Source organism: Ornithodoros turicata, chromosome 2 (assembly GCF_037126465.1).
Source record: "Ornithodoros turicata isolate Travis chromosome 2, ASM3712646v1, whole genome shotgun sequence".
Lineage (NCBI taxonomy): Eukaryota > Metazoa > Arthropoda > Arachnida > Ixodida > Argasidae > Ornithodoros > Ornithodoros turicata.
Window position 1 is genome coordinate 24,492,268 of NC_088202.1, and position 15,520 is coordinate 24,507,787.

General features: G+C 44.3%; 2 protein-coding genes across 3 annotated transcripts in view; both read right to left on the minus strand.

Moving 5' to 3' along the window:
- LOC135383233 (phospholipid scramblase 2-like) overlaps positions 1 to 15,520 on the minus strand; it is a 58,656-nt gene that overhangs the window by 20,458 nt on the left and 22,678 nt on the right. The gene's annotated exons all lie outside the window — the stretch shown is intronic.
- On the minus strand, positions 10,343 to 11,575 carry LOC135386408 (uncharacterized). The gene is made up of 3 exons (XM_064616323.1): positions 11,490 to 11,575; positions 10,912 to 11,080; positions 10,343 to 10,831 (listed from the first exon to the last, which is right to left on the minus strand). Exons 1-3 carry the CDS (start codon positions 11,558 to 11,560, stop codon positions 10,343 to 10,345), a joined length of 729 nt encoding a protein of 242 aa, XP_064472393.1. The 5' UTR covers positions 11,561 to 11,575.

The following is a 15,520-nucleotide window of genomic DNA, read 5'->3' on the forward strand; positions in this document are numbered from 1 at the left end:
TGGCAACGTCTTCTCGTTCAACGGAAAGCACCACAGAGGCTCTCGTTCAACGAAAAGCACCTCAGTCACGAGTTGCATTTGTAAGTAGTCGATCACTGGGTTGTTTCGATCCCTTGTGTGTGCTTGGCTCAGCCTCAGTCATTCTTTTGCGGGCTGGTGCACTGACGCACATCTATTGGATTTCCTCCATGATTGTACAAGTTTGGTTAATGCTATTCTTCACCACGTGAGCAACAACCACAAACATGTCACCGCTGCCACGCGTGATGTTTCTGGTCCTGCTTGCTCATCCTGGAGACAATGTGTGGTCTTGTAATAGAACAGTAACCCCCGAACACAGAGAAATTAAACTCGCTCATGCGTTCAACACAATGCTGATATCTGAACCGTAAGACAACCGCAGCTCGCGTTTTCTGATTTGGGTGTCACGTACCATGCTCTTGGGGTCACGTGAAGCGGTCACGTTGTAGACAGGAGCATTCCAGAATGGAAAGCGAAGGCCGGCACGCCCGTCCTAATGGGATACGGTCGGCAGGGCCACTCCTGCCTTTCCTTCATCTATGTCGTGAACACAGGTGGGTAACATCCTTTTGCTTGTTTCTACTGGAAGTTACCGAAGGCAACGGAAGTTGTCATCAGTGTCAGAGGTGTAGGGAAATATACCGTCCTATCACTTTCTGCCGTAACTTAGCAAGAGCTTTAACTGCATGTCGCAATGTGCTGTGTTCCACGCAACAGTGATACGCAGACAACTGCGGTGCGTAGCGTAGTCAGAACAATAGTTTCGGGAGGGGTTGCATGGGAACTTTGAATGGAGGAGAGGATTTCACCCTTGTATTCACTCTCCCAAAATGCACTGTCAAAGGTCAGGGGAGCCTGAACAACGCTCTGGCTACTAGAGGCATTGCCTTGTGGAGGGAGCACACTCTCAGGTGAAATAGCGTATACTCAACTCATTTACAGTTGTAAAATCTTTGCCGCCGATATCGCTCTTGTGTAGCGTAACGTATCGCTTCGTTGCGGAAGCGTAAATGTTACACTGCGTGTAGAAGTCTCGTTAAGAGAGTGAGTGTTACTCTGTGGGAAGGGGCTAAATTGATCTACTGTGTGGCCGAGCAAAAAACGACATAAGCAAATCCTGATGTTAGCTGTTAACACCAGGCTGTAATTTGGGATGTTGGTGCCCTGATGTCACATGAGACCTTGAGTTCCTGGTGTCATACCAGGCTCTGTTTCTTCTCACATGTTTCCCCTTCCCGCAGGCAGGACCCTGATATCCTGATGCCGCGTTAGAACGTGTCCCGGCATGCTGATGTGCATGCAAATAGGGCAGCTGTTCGCATGCGAACAGGTATTCACGGGGACACACCGCAGGAAATAACGCGCCAGGCCACAGAAGCGTGTTTGGTGCAACATATTTATTACTACAAGCTCCATTAAGATAAATTTTATAGTATACATACTATCACAAACGCCAATACTGCTATTGTAGTGCAACTGCTTCCAGATATTACTGTGACAGTTCCGCTCTTGTGAGTATTTGCGATGTTTCAGGAGACCTCGAAATTATGAAGGTCTGATAGAATAAGACAGCAAATATTATTAAAGAATTGTCTTATAGCAGTAATAATATAGCTCAATACATATAGGTAAATTATCTTAAAATGAGCTATATTTGGCATGCTCTAGACGTTCGCTAATGATAATGCACTGAACGACCTCCTTAAACAAACACAACCAGATCTCTCAGATCTCATCGGAATGTCACTTCAAATCAATTCAATACAACAACAACAACTTTATTTTCGGCCTTGGAGAGTGGGGAGTTTCATCGCAACAGGCGATACTCTACCCCAGTGGTTGGTGGAATGGGGGGAATAAAATAACGTGCCCCTTTACAATAACGATCGAAGTCCGATGGTGTCCAGAAATGTCAGAAGACCTTTGAACGCAGAGCGTTGCTGGGCTGGATTGGGCCAGGGACCAAGCAATTTCGGTAGGGAGAAAGGGCGAGAGTCCAGCTGACGAAGAGACTCGGAGAGTGTGGTTCGGGAAGGTTCGTAGTGAGGGCAATGAAGAAGAATGTGCTCCAGATCCTCAAGAGCACCACAGTGGCAGCAGGTGGGAGAATCAATTTGTCTCAAGCGGTAACGCCACTGAGCTGTAAAGGCCACATCGAGGCGCATGCGGTGGATTAATGCAGCATCCTGACGAGATGTGTTTCGTGGCATGCGGAAAGCGAACGTGGGATCAACTCTGTTCAACATAGAGGGGGGAAGAATGTCGGTTGTCCGTTGGCGGGAAGCCAGGGGTGTCACTAGACGTCGCAGAATTGAACGGCGGTCTCCTCTAAGCAGAACAATACGGGTCCGGTTCCGAGACGAGAGTGCTGCTTCTGCGGCGCTGTCAGCCTGCTCGTTCCCCACGACACCACAATGGGCTGGAACCCACTGGAGAACTAGCCTGTGGCCTGCTGCGTAGATAGTGTGGTAAGCCATTAACACGTCTGTGACTAGGGGTGCGGATGGGCCTCGTATGCCGGAAGTTTCAATTGCTTGAAGTGCAGATTTTGAGTCTGTAAAGACTGCCCATTCCCGGGGTGGAAAATCAGCGATGTGTTGTAGAAAGAAAAGGATGGCATAGAGTTCCGCAGCTGTGGAGGAGGTTGGATGTGAAAGGCGTCTTCCGTGCACGACGCCTTCGGATGGAATGACGAAGGCTGAGGCGGACTTGTTGTTTCGGGATGCGCCATCAGTATATGCTGCCGTAAACGTAGAAAACTTCTCGTCTACCAGAGCATGAAAATGGGCTCGGAGGACTTGAGGGGGGACCTGATCTCTTCTTTGCAGAAGGTTTGGGAGGCGTACAAAAGTGGGCGGTACCGGTAGAGACCAGGGGGCTTCCGGCGGTATAGTGTCCTTAGTTATGAAGCCAGTGAGAGTCTGGCGTGTCCTCTGCGCTACTCGATAGAAGTCGCTTCCAGGGCGGTATCGAATTTTCCTGAGTAGCGGGTGGCGGGGAATGCGAGCACGCAAACGGAGGTACTGCCGAGCCGTTTCCCGTTCACGGAGAACTTCAATCGGGAGCTCACCAGCTTCAGCCAGTACTTGTCGTGTTTCAGCCATTCTTGGAACTCCGAGGCATCGACGAAGGCTTCGAGCAAACAGGGACCGAAGCGTATTTAATGAAGTTGTTGATATCCTGTGCAGAATAGGAAGGCTGTAAAGCACAGTTGCCCTTACCAATGCCGCGTGAACCGCGAGCAGGGAACGCTGATCACAGCCCCATCCTGGGCCAGAAAGATGTTGGATTGCGGGGAGCCATCGCTGCACTTTAGTTTCAAGGTGTTTAATGTGCCGAGCCCAGCGCAAGTCCGAGTCGATTACCACGCCAAGGAAGCGGTGAAAGCGTACTGGTTCTAGCTTCTTTAAACCAAGCCAAAGTGGGAAATTGGCCATAGCTTTACGCGTGAAAGGGAGCTCGACACACTTTTCGGGTGAAAGGTCCATCCCGAGGTGCGTCAGGTACGTATGGATGTTGTTTAAAGCGAGCTGCAGGCGGCGCTGGAGAGCCGGGCGTGATTTTCCTACTGTCCAAAGGGCGACGTCATCTGCATACACGGAGAACGACACTTTGCGAGGAATTACTGAGGAATCAATTCTGAGGAATCAATCAATACTGAGGAATTGCGAGGAATCAATTCAATATGTTGCGACATATTAGTAAAAAAAAAGAGAAGAAGAAACAACGTGGGGGGGGGGGGGGTATGAGCAATGCTCTTCGCCCATAAGCTACAAAACTACTTCAACACTAGCAAAACTACTTCGCCCATAACCAGAGTTGTACGTAACGCGTTACTAGTAATTGCGTTACTCGTAATCAATTACTTTTTTCAATAATTTTTTTACGTAATCAATTAATTTTGTGAGCAAGTAATTTTCCAAGTAATCTAGTTACAATTTTCGGTAATCAATTACTGAGTAATCGATTACTTTTTTAACCTTCTGTCAACAATGGCAACCCCTTTTCAGCAAGCCAATCTGTTCTTCTGTTCCACCACGAGTTCGACTGAAGCAATAACGCAGAGGTCACTGTGACGGCCGTCTCTAGTCTACACGTGTTCCATGCACACCAGAGTAATATGATAATCCCTTACAACCGCGACCTACTGGAGAAACAGTAAAATAGTTGACTGTATTGATAAATTGTGCGGGCTGAACATAATAATAACAAAACGAATCGGATATAACACGGCGCTTCCTTCGAGCGGGGCCGTGGAAAGGGTCTCTACATCGCCGCGGAAATTTGACACGTAAGCGCGCTAAAGTGACGGACGAAAACTTTGAGCGGCAACTAATGCTGAAACTCAATGGCTGCAATACGTACGAGTGATTAGATAAATTTAGATATTAGATACTTGGAAGACATGCAACGGTATAAATTGCTTAGAGCATGTAATTGTGTAAATATGTGATGTGAGTCCTAGACTAGTGAGCACGTATTGGTCCACGTATTAGTCGTTCGTAGATAACGCTGCTGTGTACATACAAATGTGTATATAAATCTGTAAATATAAGTCTAATAAATGTGTAAATGTGTATATAAACCCGTAATAAACGCGTGTATGCGTTTTGTATTTAGCTTTCAAATGTATTTGTGAATTTCACTTATGTACGAGGGGTGTTCAAGTCAAACCGGGATTTTCGCAAAAGTAAAATGAACTTACAGGCGTGAAATTAGTTTTATTTTTCAACGCAATCTCCAGCTGCACTAATCCCCTTTTCCCAGCGTTTCACGAGGGCTTCGATACCAGCAGCGTGGAAATCCTTACCGGCGCGTAGCAGCCATGATCGGACCGTATTCTTGACGTCATCAGCTGAAGTGGCGGCCCCCAAGGAACGCCTTTAGTGGCCCGAAGAGATGGAAATCGCTGGGGGCGAGGTCTGGACTGTAAGGGGGATGTGACAGAAACTCCCAGCCAAGTTCCTGTAAGGTGCGTGTCGTGAGATGCGCGGTATGCAGGCGTGCATTGTCCTGTAGGAGGAGGACTCCTTTGGTGATGAGGCCCGGCCGCTTTTGCTTCCTTCAGAGCCTTATGCACATCCCTGAGAACCTGGCAGTAATATGCACTATTGATCGTACTATATGCACTATTGATATCGAGACATGTTATCCGTCGATCCTTGAGGATCAGGCGCTTCACAAGTTGGATGTCCTCAAGAACTCTGACACTGGGCTCTGAGCCGCCCCGGCCGGGATCGTCCTGCCCCGATGTACGGCCGTCTCGGAACCATTTGCACCACTCAAACGCTTTGCTGCGGCTAAGTGTATAGTGGCCATACTGAGCCTGAAGTCTTCTGTGAATTTCAGATGACTCCACGCCTTCATTCACGAGAAACTTCGTGCCAATTCATGACAATATTTTTCGAACGAAATTTACTTAAAACTCGAAGAAATGGTCACCTGCGTCGACGAACCGGTTTCCGGAAGAAAGCAACACGCTCGCGTGGAGTGCCGCGTTAACGCGTTGGGCGCCGAATCGCGTTCGGTTTCGGAAGGGTGTCCGGGAAACGCTGCCCGACGTGTTGCCGAAACGCATTCGACGACGCGGGTGACCATTTCTTCGGGTTTTAAGTAAATTTCGTCCGAAAAATATTTGTAACTTTTACTATCCGCAACATGGAGAATTCACATTACGTTATAGAGTATATAGAAAACACCAATATATTCAATTAAATTCTCTGTCATCGTGAAAGAGTTCTTAAACCCTTCGCGTATCAAAGTGAGCCAGCTGAAGCTGTGAAATTACACTTTCTGCAACTCAGTTGGTAAATTGCGGCACCAGTTCAAGTTTTAATTAAACACTTACTGATGTGTGATAGTGTCCACTGCTCCGGAATGTGATCTGATAAATTTTAGCAATTAATGTAGAAACTCCTGTATACAATGTGTGACTATATAGACAGCTTTGTAATCTATATCTTAAAAAATTGTAAGAAAGTGTGTACAGTTTTGCCTTTGAAAATTTTAACATGAAATTTTTGTGCTAGTTCGCGTTTTGTTTCATTATGAGCTAAAAACTTCTAAAATTAAAGTATGCCCTTTCCATTTGTAGTGCCTCATATGCCATGACATAATGAATATACTCATAGTTTTTCAGTATGGCTAATGAACACCTCGGGTACATTCTGTGAATTGGATGTACGTTTATGTGTGCTGCTTTGGTAAAGTTTGCAAAAGGAATGTTTACTTACTATAATTACTATAATCTTCCATTGTGTTTATGCATAGTGCTCATCTTCATTGTATAGTGGTTAAACATTTTTGATGACAGTTGTGTGATTCGGTTCTCCCAAAATCTTATTGGAACAGTGTGCCGCATGTTATGATTAGAATTGTAGACTCCGCCTGCGCATCATGCTTGTCCATCACTTGCATCGCGTCATTTGATAATAGATTCCTTTCAATATATATTGTCAACTGTCCAACCGTTTAAGAGATATATACACTGCGCAATTTAATTCATCAAATAAGCCTTCTCAAAATATTAGTGATCCTCTTTTGTAAACAAAGATTGATGTAACGTGCCTCTAAATTTCAATTAGCGATTCTTTTACAATTCTATCCTTCGGATGTCGGTGTTGTATAGAGTGTGGTCGTGTAAAATCTATTTGATTGCCAGCGCTGATTCCACACGAGGATCCTTGTACATAGTGTGGAATAAACGTCTCCTTAGCAATCTTCAATCTAATCATAAGCTGTTTTCGTTGCGATGTGTAGAATACATTACATTGATGACGAATATTACAATTATTATTTCAATTATACACTTGTTTATTTCCATAAATTACTATTCTATTCTAAACACTGAAGTTTTCGTTTGTTGTCTTGATTGATAAATTCCGAAGACATCAAATAATTTCTGATTATTGGGCGCTTGAATCCAGCGTTGATTAACGCGGGCGGTATGTTGTCGCCGTGTTTGTATTGCTTCAACAACTTGCACTTTGTCGCGATGAACTTGCACAGTCTCTTATTGATGTTTCCTTTCTTTGTACGAATATTCTTGAATGGCGTACAAGAGAGCATTAGATGAAAATCATCCGATGGTCCACCGCAATTGATATGTTTGTTGAGTCTCAATAAGTGATGATACATCAGACCTTGCACGACAATATTGAACTTCTATTCATTCGACATCATTCAAGAACTGATAAAAGAAAATAAATGTGTAGAGGCTCTAGTGGAATATATCACGTGATAAGATTTTTTATGTACTTTCCATTTTAACCGTTAGGTGTAATTTTAACAAATCCGTAATGAATCGCGCGATATACACTGCTTGTATATGATAATTTGATCTGATTGGTTTCTTGATTAATCCAACGCCCATTGCAATGATTACAATTACATTTGGTCTAGTGTATTTCAATTCTTCGTTAGCAAACCTCAAAAACTCCACCATCAATGTCAGTGGTCCTTCCGATGTTGACGTGCAAATATTTTTATAACTATTGTAGATTTGGCATACAAGTTCTTGCACCTTGAATTCCATAATTTGCACCATATCTCCCTATACGACCATGTCTAGGACGTATTGAAATGCTGTGATAATAGAATCATTTCGCAACTCTTCTTCTTCGAAGCATCTTTTTATCACGTCCTCCCATGACCTATGGTAACGAGTACAAAATCCGTCTATCTCTTCAATGTATAGCAAATGTCTGTTCTGTTTTGTAGTGTGCCTCGACACCTAATTAAATCATATCGGTGCTCATTTTATTTATTAAAAATTTATTATGTTATCGTGTTTAGAATGTTATTAATATCCACCTGCCGCGAGAACTACGAAAGTCAATTTACCAAATGATGTCATGAGTAAGAAAAACGCGTGCTTTAGACGCGCTAGAACTCTCAATTCCCAGCTTGAGTTGTTGGAATCAGTTTATTGTTGAATTCGAATGGCAGATTCGGAGCAATTGGCCGACTCCGCAATGGGGCGGCGTGTTCTGGCCTAGAGCAAGTGATCCGAATCTGCAAGTGGAACAATTTCGCCCAACTTGGAGCGGAGTGCGGTTGGCTGCGCGTGACCGGATAAAGAAGTAGAAGTGCCAAGCACGAGCTTTATGGCGCGCATGTCTTGGCGCGGTTTTGGACGCTGCCTGCACGCCGTGCACATGAGGCATATTTATATATGTATTTAGCATGGATGTCACACCTGGTGTGAGTCTACTGTTCTCATCGTTGATGGGATCGACGACTGCAGCTGCCGCAGCCACGAAAGACTACGAGCCAGCGACATCAACGCGAAATGGCGTGGTACCCCCAAGTATGTGCATTCTCCTATAAATTTAAAAAAAATATGCGCACTATACACACGCCCTTGCATTACCGCTAGCATGAAGTATAATATAAGCCAATGCTATACTTTGTTTCTAAATGGCAATTGCATGTTTCTTCTATGCGTGGTACAATGTGTCACTGTGGTAACTTAACCTCAACTTCTTGATTATGTCCTGCGAAAACAGTAAACCAGGTCTAAAAGAGCACCAACCGGAGTAAGATCATTTTTCATCGCTACCACAAGAGACCTTGAGTTTGAGTAGGCCCTCTTTTGCGGCCTCTTAATATATTTCACATCTGTGTATACTTTCATTGCACAGCAGTACTCCTCATTTCGAGGCCCAGCTTGCGATGCTGGGCCTGGATGCCTGGGCGATGCAGCCACCTTGATGCTGGACTACTATGAACAATATTTCCCGCAAGTTGGACCCATGAAAAAAATGAAGAATAAAAAACACATGTTTGCACGAATTGCAGCCAACATCTGTGAGGCACTTGGAGTCCAACGAACAGGAGACCAATGTTGCAGCCGCTATAAGACCATAATGAAACGCACTTGTACACAAGAGAACTGCACTTGTACACAATAGTACTTCGGGGAACTCCCCATCAGAGGTTCCTTACGAGGACGAGTTGTCAAAGATCCGATGAGCCGACGACAGCATTGAACCCGAACAGTTAAGAGACAGCTATGGAATAGTGTCTCAAAAAACCTGTCCCGGGGCTGCATCACCTCAAGCATCATCCGTGCCCGACGAAGTGGCGTCTACTGAGGGGGGACGCACCACTCCAAATGACAGTGGGGTTTCCTCAGATGCATCATCAACTTCTCGGCAAGGTGCAATAGCCACAAAAGGGGTGGCAGCCACACCAAAGGTCACTCGGAGCAGCAGCACAAGGATGCAGCACATGAAATTATTTTTCCAAGAAATGGAACGCCTGCAGCATGAAAAAGAAGAAAGACACTCTGCAAGGCACGAGGAAAGAAGGCTTCATCATCTAGAGAAGGCAGCTTACAGGGAGGCAGTGCGAAAAGAGAGAGCCAGGCGTCATCAAGAAAAGATGGCATTACTGTCCCGAATTCTTGGAAGTCCTGACGAGAAAGTGGAATTAATGTACATGCATCAATAAATTCTAGTCACTGTGCAACTGCGTCCATATGCATGTAAGCTTTATTCTTTTAAATAAAGACAACTAGAAACGTGTCATTTTAACATGTGGCAATTATTCTTGCTGAGCAAAATACAAAACATAATGGCCATGACTAGAGGTGAGCGTGAATAACATTGACAGTACCCGCATCCACACTGTTCTCGTGCATGTAGGATCCGCGACTCCATTCGCAACCGTGCTAGTTCACATCCGCAAATCTGCAGTCATATTTGTAGGAAAAAGTCAATATGACGAAAAATGTTATCTTACAAACGTTTTCACTTTGCAGCATGCAAGCTACTTGGGAACATGTCATCCAGAATTGTTCATTTTCACATTATTGAGAATTTACATGGAAAGGGAATGGTTACAAAGCAACATGGTACTAGAGCGAGGATGTCAAATTAATGAGAGTTATATTGACGATTTATATTTATGTTCATTGTGCATCCACGGGGGAACGCCGACATAGCCACAACTGCTCGCAACAATTACCCGGAGCGGGCTAAAAACATAGATGACTGAAGGTGCCAGGGCTCGAACTAGCACTTTAGCCATGCGGATTTCTAAATTTTATATTTCTATCTGCAAACCACGATGCAGCACAGTATAACCACACCCGCGCACACTTGACTGCCTACACACGCATTTGTCCGAAAGTTCTTGGTGGGTCGACATGCCTCTACTGTTTCTCAATGCATTTATATCCTGGAGTGAAATGACGCACCCACACTCGGACACAGAGGGCCTTCCCCGTTCGTTCCCTATGTTGCCTCACGTTGCCTCATCTGTGCTGAAACTCTCTCTCTCTCTCTTGATTTCTCCCAGTCTGCGCAGTGCAGCTTCTTCAGTGCCCAGTGCAAAGATTGTGCAAAACACAGCATACAAGAATAAATTTGTTGAGCCAATCAACCGTGTGCAGCTCCAAGTACATGAGTTGACGGAAGGCATTCTCTATCAGCACACGGGTTGCTGAGAACTTCTTGTTGAACTCCCTTTGGGCTTTTGAGAGGTTCCTGTAGTCTCTGTAGGGTGTCAGGAGATATTGTCTCAAAGGATAGGCTGCGTCACCCAAGAGATGGTACTTGTCACCCTGACACAGGCCTGGAAGCTTAGTGGCCAAGGCTGACTGGCGGAAAACAGGTGCGTCGTGGGTTCTGCTTGAGCTCCCTACAAGTACATCAACAAAACGTCTTCTGTTGTCACAGACTGCTTGTAGAGTGATGGAGAGGTAGTGATGCCTGTTGCAGTATGTAGCTGCAGCCTTCTTCTTTGGGCACTGGATTTTGATGTAGGATCCATCTATGCAGCCAACCACACCAGGTATCCCAGACACCTGTAAATGTAATGAATTGTCGTTCCATTTCGTATTGTGTAACATGCTACAAAGTACAAGGAAACAGTTACTATATATGCCTTCTCAAAATCCCTAGACAGCTTGCCCATGTCATCAGGAAACGTAAGGACAGTTGGTCCCATTTCAGTGATGAAATCTGCAACCCTGTGCAGCGTACCATGCACAGAGCTCTCTGCCAGGTCGAACCTGCTTGCCACGTTCCTCATGCTAGACTTGTTAGCCGCATTCCTATATAATGGAGAGCGCACATAATGCAATTTCAGTTCGTTGGTCCAATATATCTACACAAAACACAATAAATAAACACATGCTGTTTATCAAGCTTACTACTCCATTTTAGCTCGAAGCACAGTTCTCAGATAAGTGCACACTGGTAACAGAATTTCAAAAACTACCTAAACGACATCGCAATAGCAAGAAATAAGGAAGACAACATGAGAGTTGGCCAAGTTGGAAGAGCAAGCACCATCTCATGACATTATACGCGCAAGTCGTTGCTCAGAAAGAACACAAATTTTGCGAATGTGGTTGTTATTGTAACTGGATTTAAATACCTGTGTGGGCGCGGTGCTGTAACTAATTAAAGCAATAACAAGAAACAATACAATCAAGTAACAGCCTCGCCACTTTAACATACCAGATGAATGACAAGACATGGGACTCCGCCGACTTCGCTGGTACACCACCGTGATCGCTCGATGGGCACATCGGCGAAGCAGAAAAGCCTGCTGTCAGCGTGTTGGCGACTTCTCGTGGCAGCCTGAAATGCCTGCGAAACTATAGTTGCAGAGACACCTCTTAACAGTAAAACGTCCGCAAGTATGCACCTTAAATGATAGTGAAAATCGTCGTGTACCTCTTCGTCGTTGTATTCGTGGGCCACGCTTTCGATGAACCCAAAAACTTTTGGCCTCTTGGCTGGAAGTCGAAACATGTCATCAAAGGCACGTTTCCCAGTCATCGTCTTCGCTCTCACTGCTTGATTCGCTTTCTTCACCGCTTTCTTCAAGAAGCAAAATCGCCAACGTACGACGCGAAATACCGGTCACAGCGGAGACTAATTGCGAAGCGGCCATGTTACCGAAGAAGAAGAGTCAGGAAATGGGAAGCGCGAGCGTCAAGTGATACGTCACGGAGAGTTCCGGTTGAACCTCCCTATTTTGGCGGAGTAGTCTCGGTTGCTCCATGGAGCGACCTTGGCTCGGAGGCCGCTCCAAAGCTTCCATTGGAAGACTCCAGAACTGTTCCCAAACTGCCAATAGAACACACTTGCTCCCGGCGGAGCAGCAAAACTTGCTCCGCAAGCGCTCCGAATCTGCCATTGGAATTCAACATATGACTTTCACCACGACCATTGTAGGATTCCCCAACTCACTGCGCGCGTAACCTTGACGAAAGTGCATGGGAGCTCAGGTTCCCTCTCTCACTCGTATATTTTCCTTTTTTTTTCTTTTTTGTTAGTAGGTTCTGAATGAAAAGATGTGTTCCTGTGATATATCGCCCTGCTTGTTCAGAAACTGTTTACCTAACTTAATTACTGCTTTGAGTTTGCTTCAGATGATCGCTCGGTTGATATAAGTTGTGTGCGCTGATTTTCGCTGTAGCAAACTTTTACATTAATTTGCATTTCAGATGATTTGTTTGTTTGTGGATTCTGCGTGTAGCAATTACTGTAGCAAAGTTATTATAAAATGATGTAATTAAATTTGATTCTCGTTTTCAAATGAGTATTGTTTCTATCATTGAATAAATTTGGCTTTCTCTCTTTGCTTTATATTCACCCGATTGATATTTTGCGAGTTGAGAATAATGTATGAATAATAGTTGTGTCAGATCTGAAATACATTAAATGCAACGTTTCTCGTTTTGGTTGAGTATTGTTTGCGCCGATAATATTTCTCGTTTGCTTAGATAATATTTCTCTAAAACCAGTTTGCACTGAGATATAAGTCTATTCTTAGGTTTTTTGTGTGCTATTGTTTGTTTGTTGATAGAATTCTTATTGTGTTCTTGAGAATCGAATAATTCCAATGTCTATTTGCGATAGTTGATCAATAAAAAATTTCGCCTCTGGACACCGGTCCTAAGAATACTTCCTTTTGGAGGAAAGAACGTGAAAAAGAGAGAGGGTTTCCCCACCCCATAGATTGAAAAAGGATGTGCGGTTTCTTTGCTTTTGGGGTGTATAGAGAGAGAGAGAGATAGTGACCCCAACCGGGCTCAAGTAGCATAGATAGATTGCTTGCTTGGCTGTATGGATACCTCTATCAAGGTAATGTTTATAGTGCCTGAGTAGGACGAAAATTGTATATTATTCGGCAAGATCAGGTCGCAAGGATCATTTTATGATAGATTACTTCCATTTCAATTTATTAAATTTGTAATGTTTGTTGCTTGATCGTTTGTTTCAATATTATTTTCCTGCATATGTCTGTTGTTTACACGTTGGCAGATGCGCCGAGTGTTTCAATTATTTATCCTTTGTGTACCTCTCGTTTACGTGTTTGATCGTGCATTGTTTTGGCTCTCTATTAGCTGTTGATCGTGTTTCTCCTTGCATTTCCGTGAATTTCCGTGCATCTCCGTGAATTTCCTTGCATGTGTGCTATTGTGTACCTCTTGTTTATGTGTTGGATGGTGCATTGTTTTGGTTCTCTGTTAGCTGTTGATCGTGTTTCTCATTATTTCCTTGCGTGTGTGCTATTCACATCATAAGAAATTGATTAATTGTGTCTTGTTGGAATATTCAACTTAGCTTCCCATATTCTTTATTATGTGTACTGCGTTCCCTCTGCTTTCTTTTTTGGATTAATTTTTCTCTCAACTTAGCTTCCCATAATCTTTATTATATGTATTGTGTTTCTTCTGTTTCATGTTTTTTGGCTGTTTTTTTTTCGCCTTCATGCAGAGTTACAACATAATTTCTGCTACTATTTGGCTTTACTATCCTTTGCATGTAAACCGCCTACTGCACACCTGTTGTAGCGGGAAAGAACTAGCGATACAAGTCGGCACAGGCTGAAAAAATGACAAAGGAAGTCGACTCAGGTGTGACGGTATCATCGCCTGGCTGGGATGACAGTGTGCATGTCCCTACTTACATGTAAACCACTCACGCTCCGCCTGAAAAAAATGCGAACGAAGTCGGCCCAGGCGGGAAAATCGCCAAAGAAGTCGGCCCAGGTGAAAAATACAGAACCATAAAGACACGCGCAGCTCTCCGGCTCGCTGGTCGGACCCCCCACACCCGCCTAGTTGCATGTAAACCACTCACGCACCACCTGAAAAAAAAATTGCGAATGAAGTCGGCCGAGGCTGAAAAATAGCCAAAGAAGTCGGCCCAGGGTGTACAACCATAAGTACGCTCAGCACTTCGGCCTGCTGGTAAGCACGCGGACAGCACATCACCTGCGCGCCACCCACCGCGCGCTGGAAAAAAATAATAAAAAATTGCTAGAGAAGTCGGACCAGCTATTGTTCTTGAAGTTATATACATCTATCAGAACTCTAATTAAAACTCCACTATGGTGCTCACGTATAATAATGTGATACTTTTTATAATAAAACTTGTAATTTTGATTGTAATCATATTGATTAAAAATATCTTCTTTGATTAAAATGTGCTACCCCTTCTGCTTAATTGAAAACTTGCGTGATTATCACTAATAAAAAAATATTGTGTATGATGTGTGATACCCCTTCAATGCTATTGCATCATGCCTGTAATAAGTATAACTTTTATTATGTGTATTGTGTTTCTTCTGCATCAGATTTTTTGGCTAGGTTTTTCTCTTTAACACAGAGTCATAACATAATTTCTGACACCAATGACTTTAATATATATATTTTCACTTGTACTTTTGTGTATGGCTATCCTTTGCATGTAAACCGCCTACTGCACACCTGTTGTAGTGGGAAAAAATTTGCGAGCGAAGTCGGCCCAGGCTGGAAAATGGAGAAAGAAGTCGCCCCAGGCGAAAAACGCGCGAGGGTAAGCGCACACGCAGCCCTCCGGCCACGCCCACCGGTAAGAGCACGGACAACCCTCCACCCGAGCACCGCTCGCCGGGCGCATGAAAAAATGCACGAGTGAAGTCGACCCAGGTGTGAATAAACGCGCCGGAACTCGCCACGCTTTTACCTCGGCATGACTGAATACTACTAGCATGCATCCTGATCTCTCACGGCGCATCAAATATGTACCAGATTAAGAATTACTTACGGAAAGGAAGATGAAGGGAAGTGCCTCGGGATGAACATTTCGAACAGAGACTATTGCTATTCATGTGAATTATAGCAAATGTGATCCATGTCCACTGCGTGCGTTTTGGTCCCCTTGCAAAAAAGGTCAAACACTTGCTGACGGTCTAAATTATCTTCAAGTCGTCGGGTCCCTTGGTGTCAGTTATCGTGATGGTCACCGTTTTCTCTTCGTCGATCTCCATGCACGGAACCACCGAAAGACATTCCTATGAAATTGCCTAGTATTACATGAACCAACGCTGAAGGTACGTATCATGATGTAAACACGGATAAGAGATTGAAACGGATTGCAGAAGCGGACGTTGCCACACTCGTGCACGTCGGCCCAGTGAGATTCAAATCTGACAAATACGGTTGTGCATGCCTCGATGCGAAGGCAACCGGGATGCAATATTCGCGGAACAC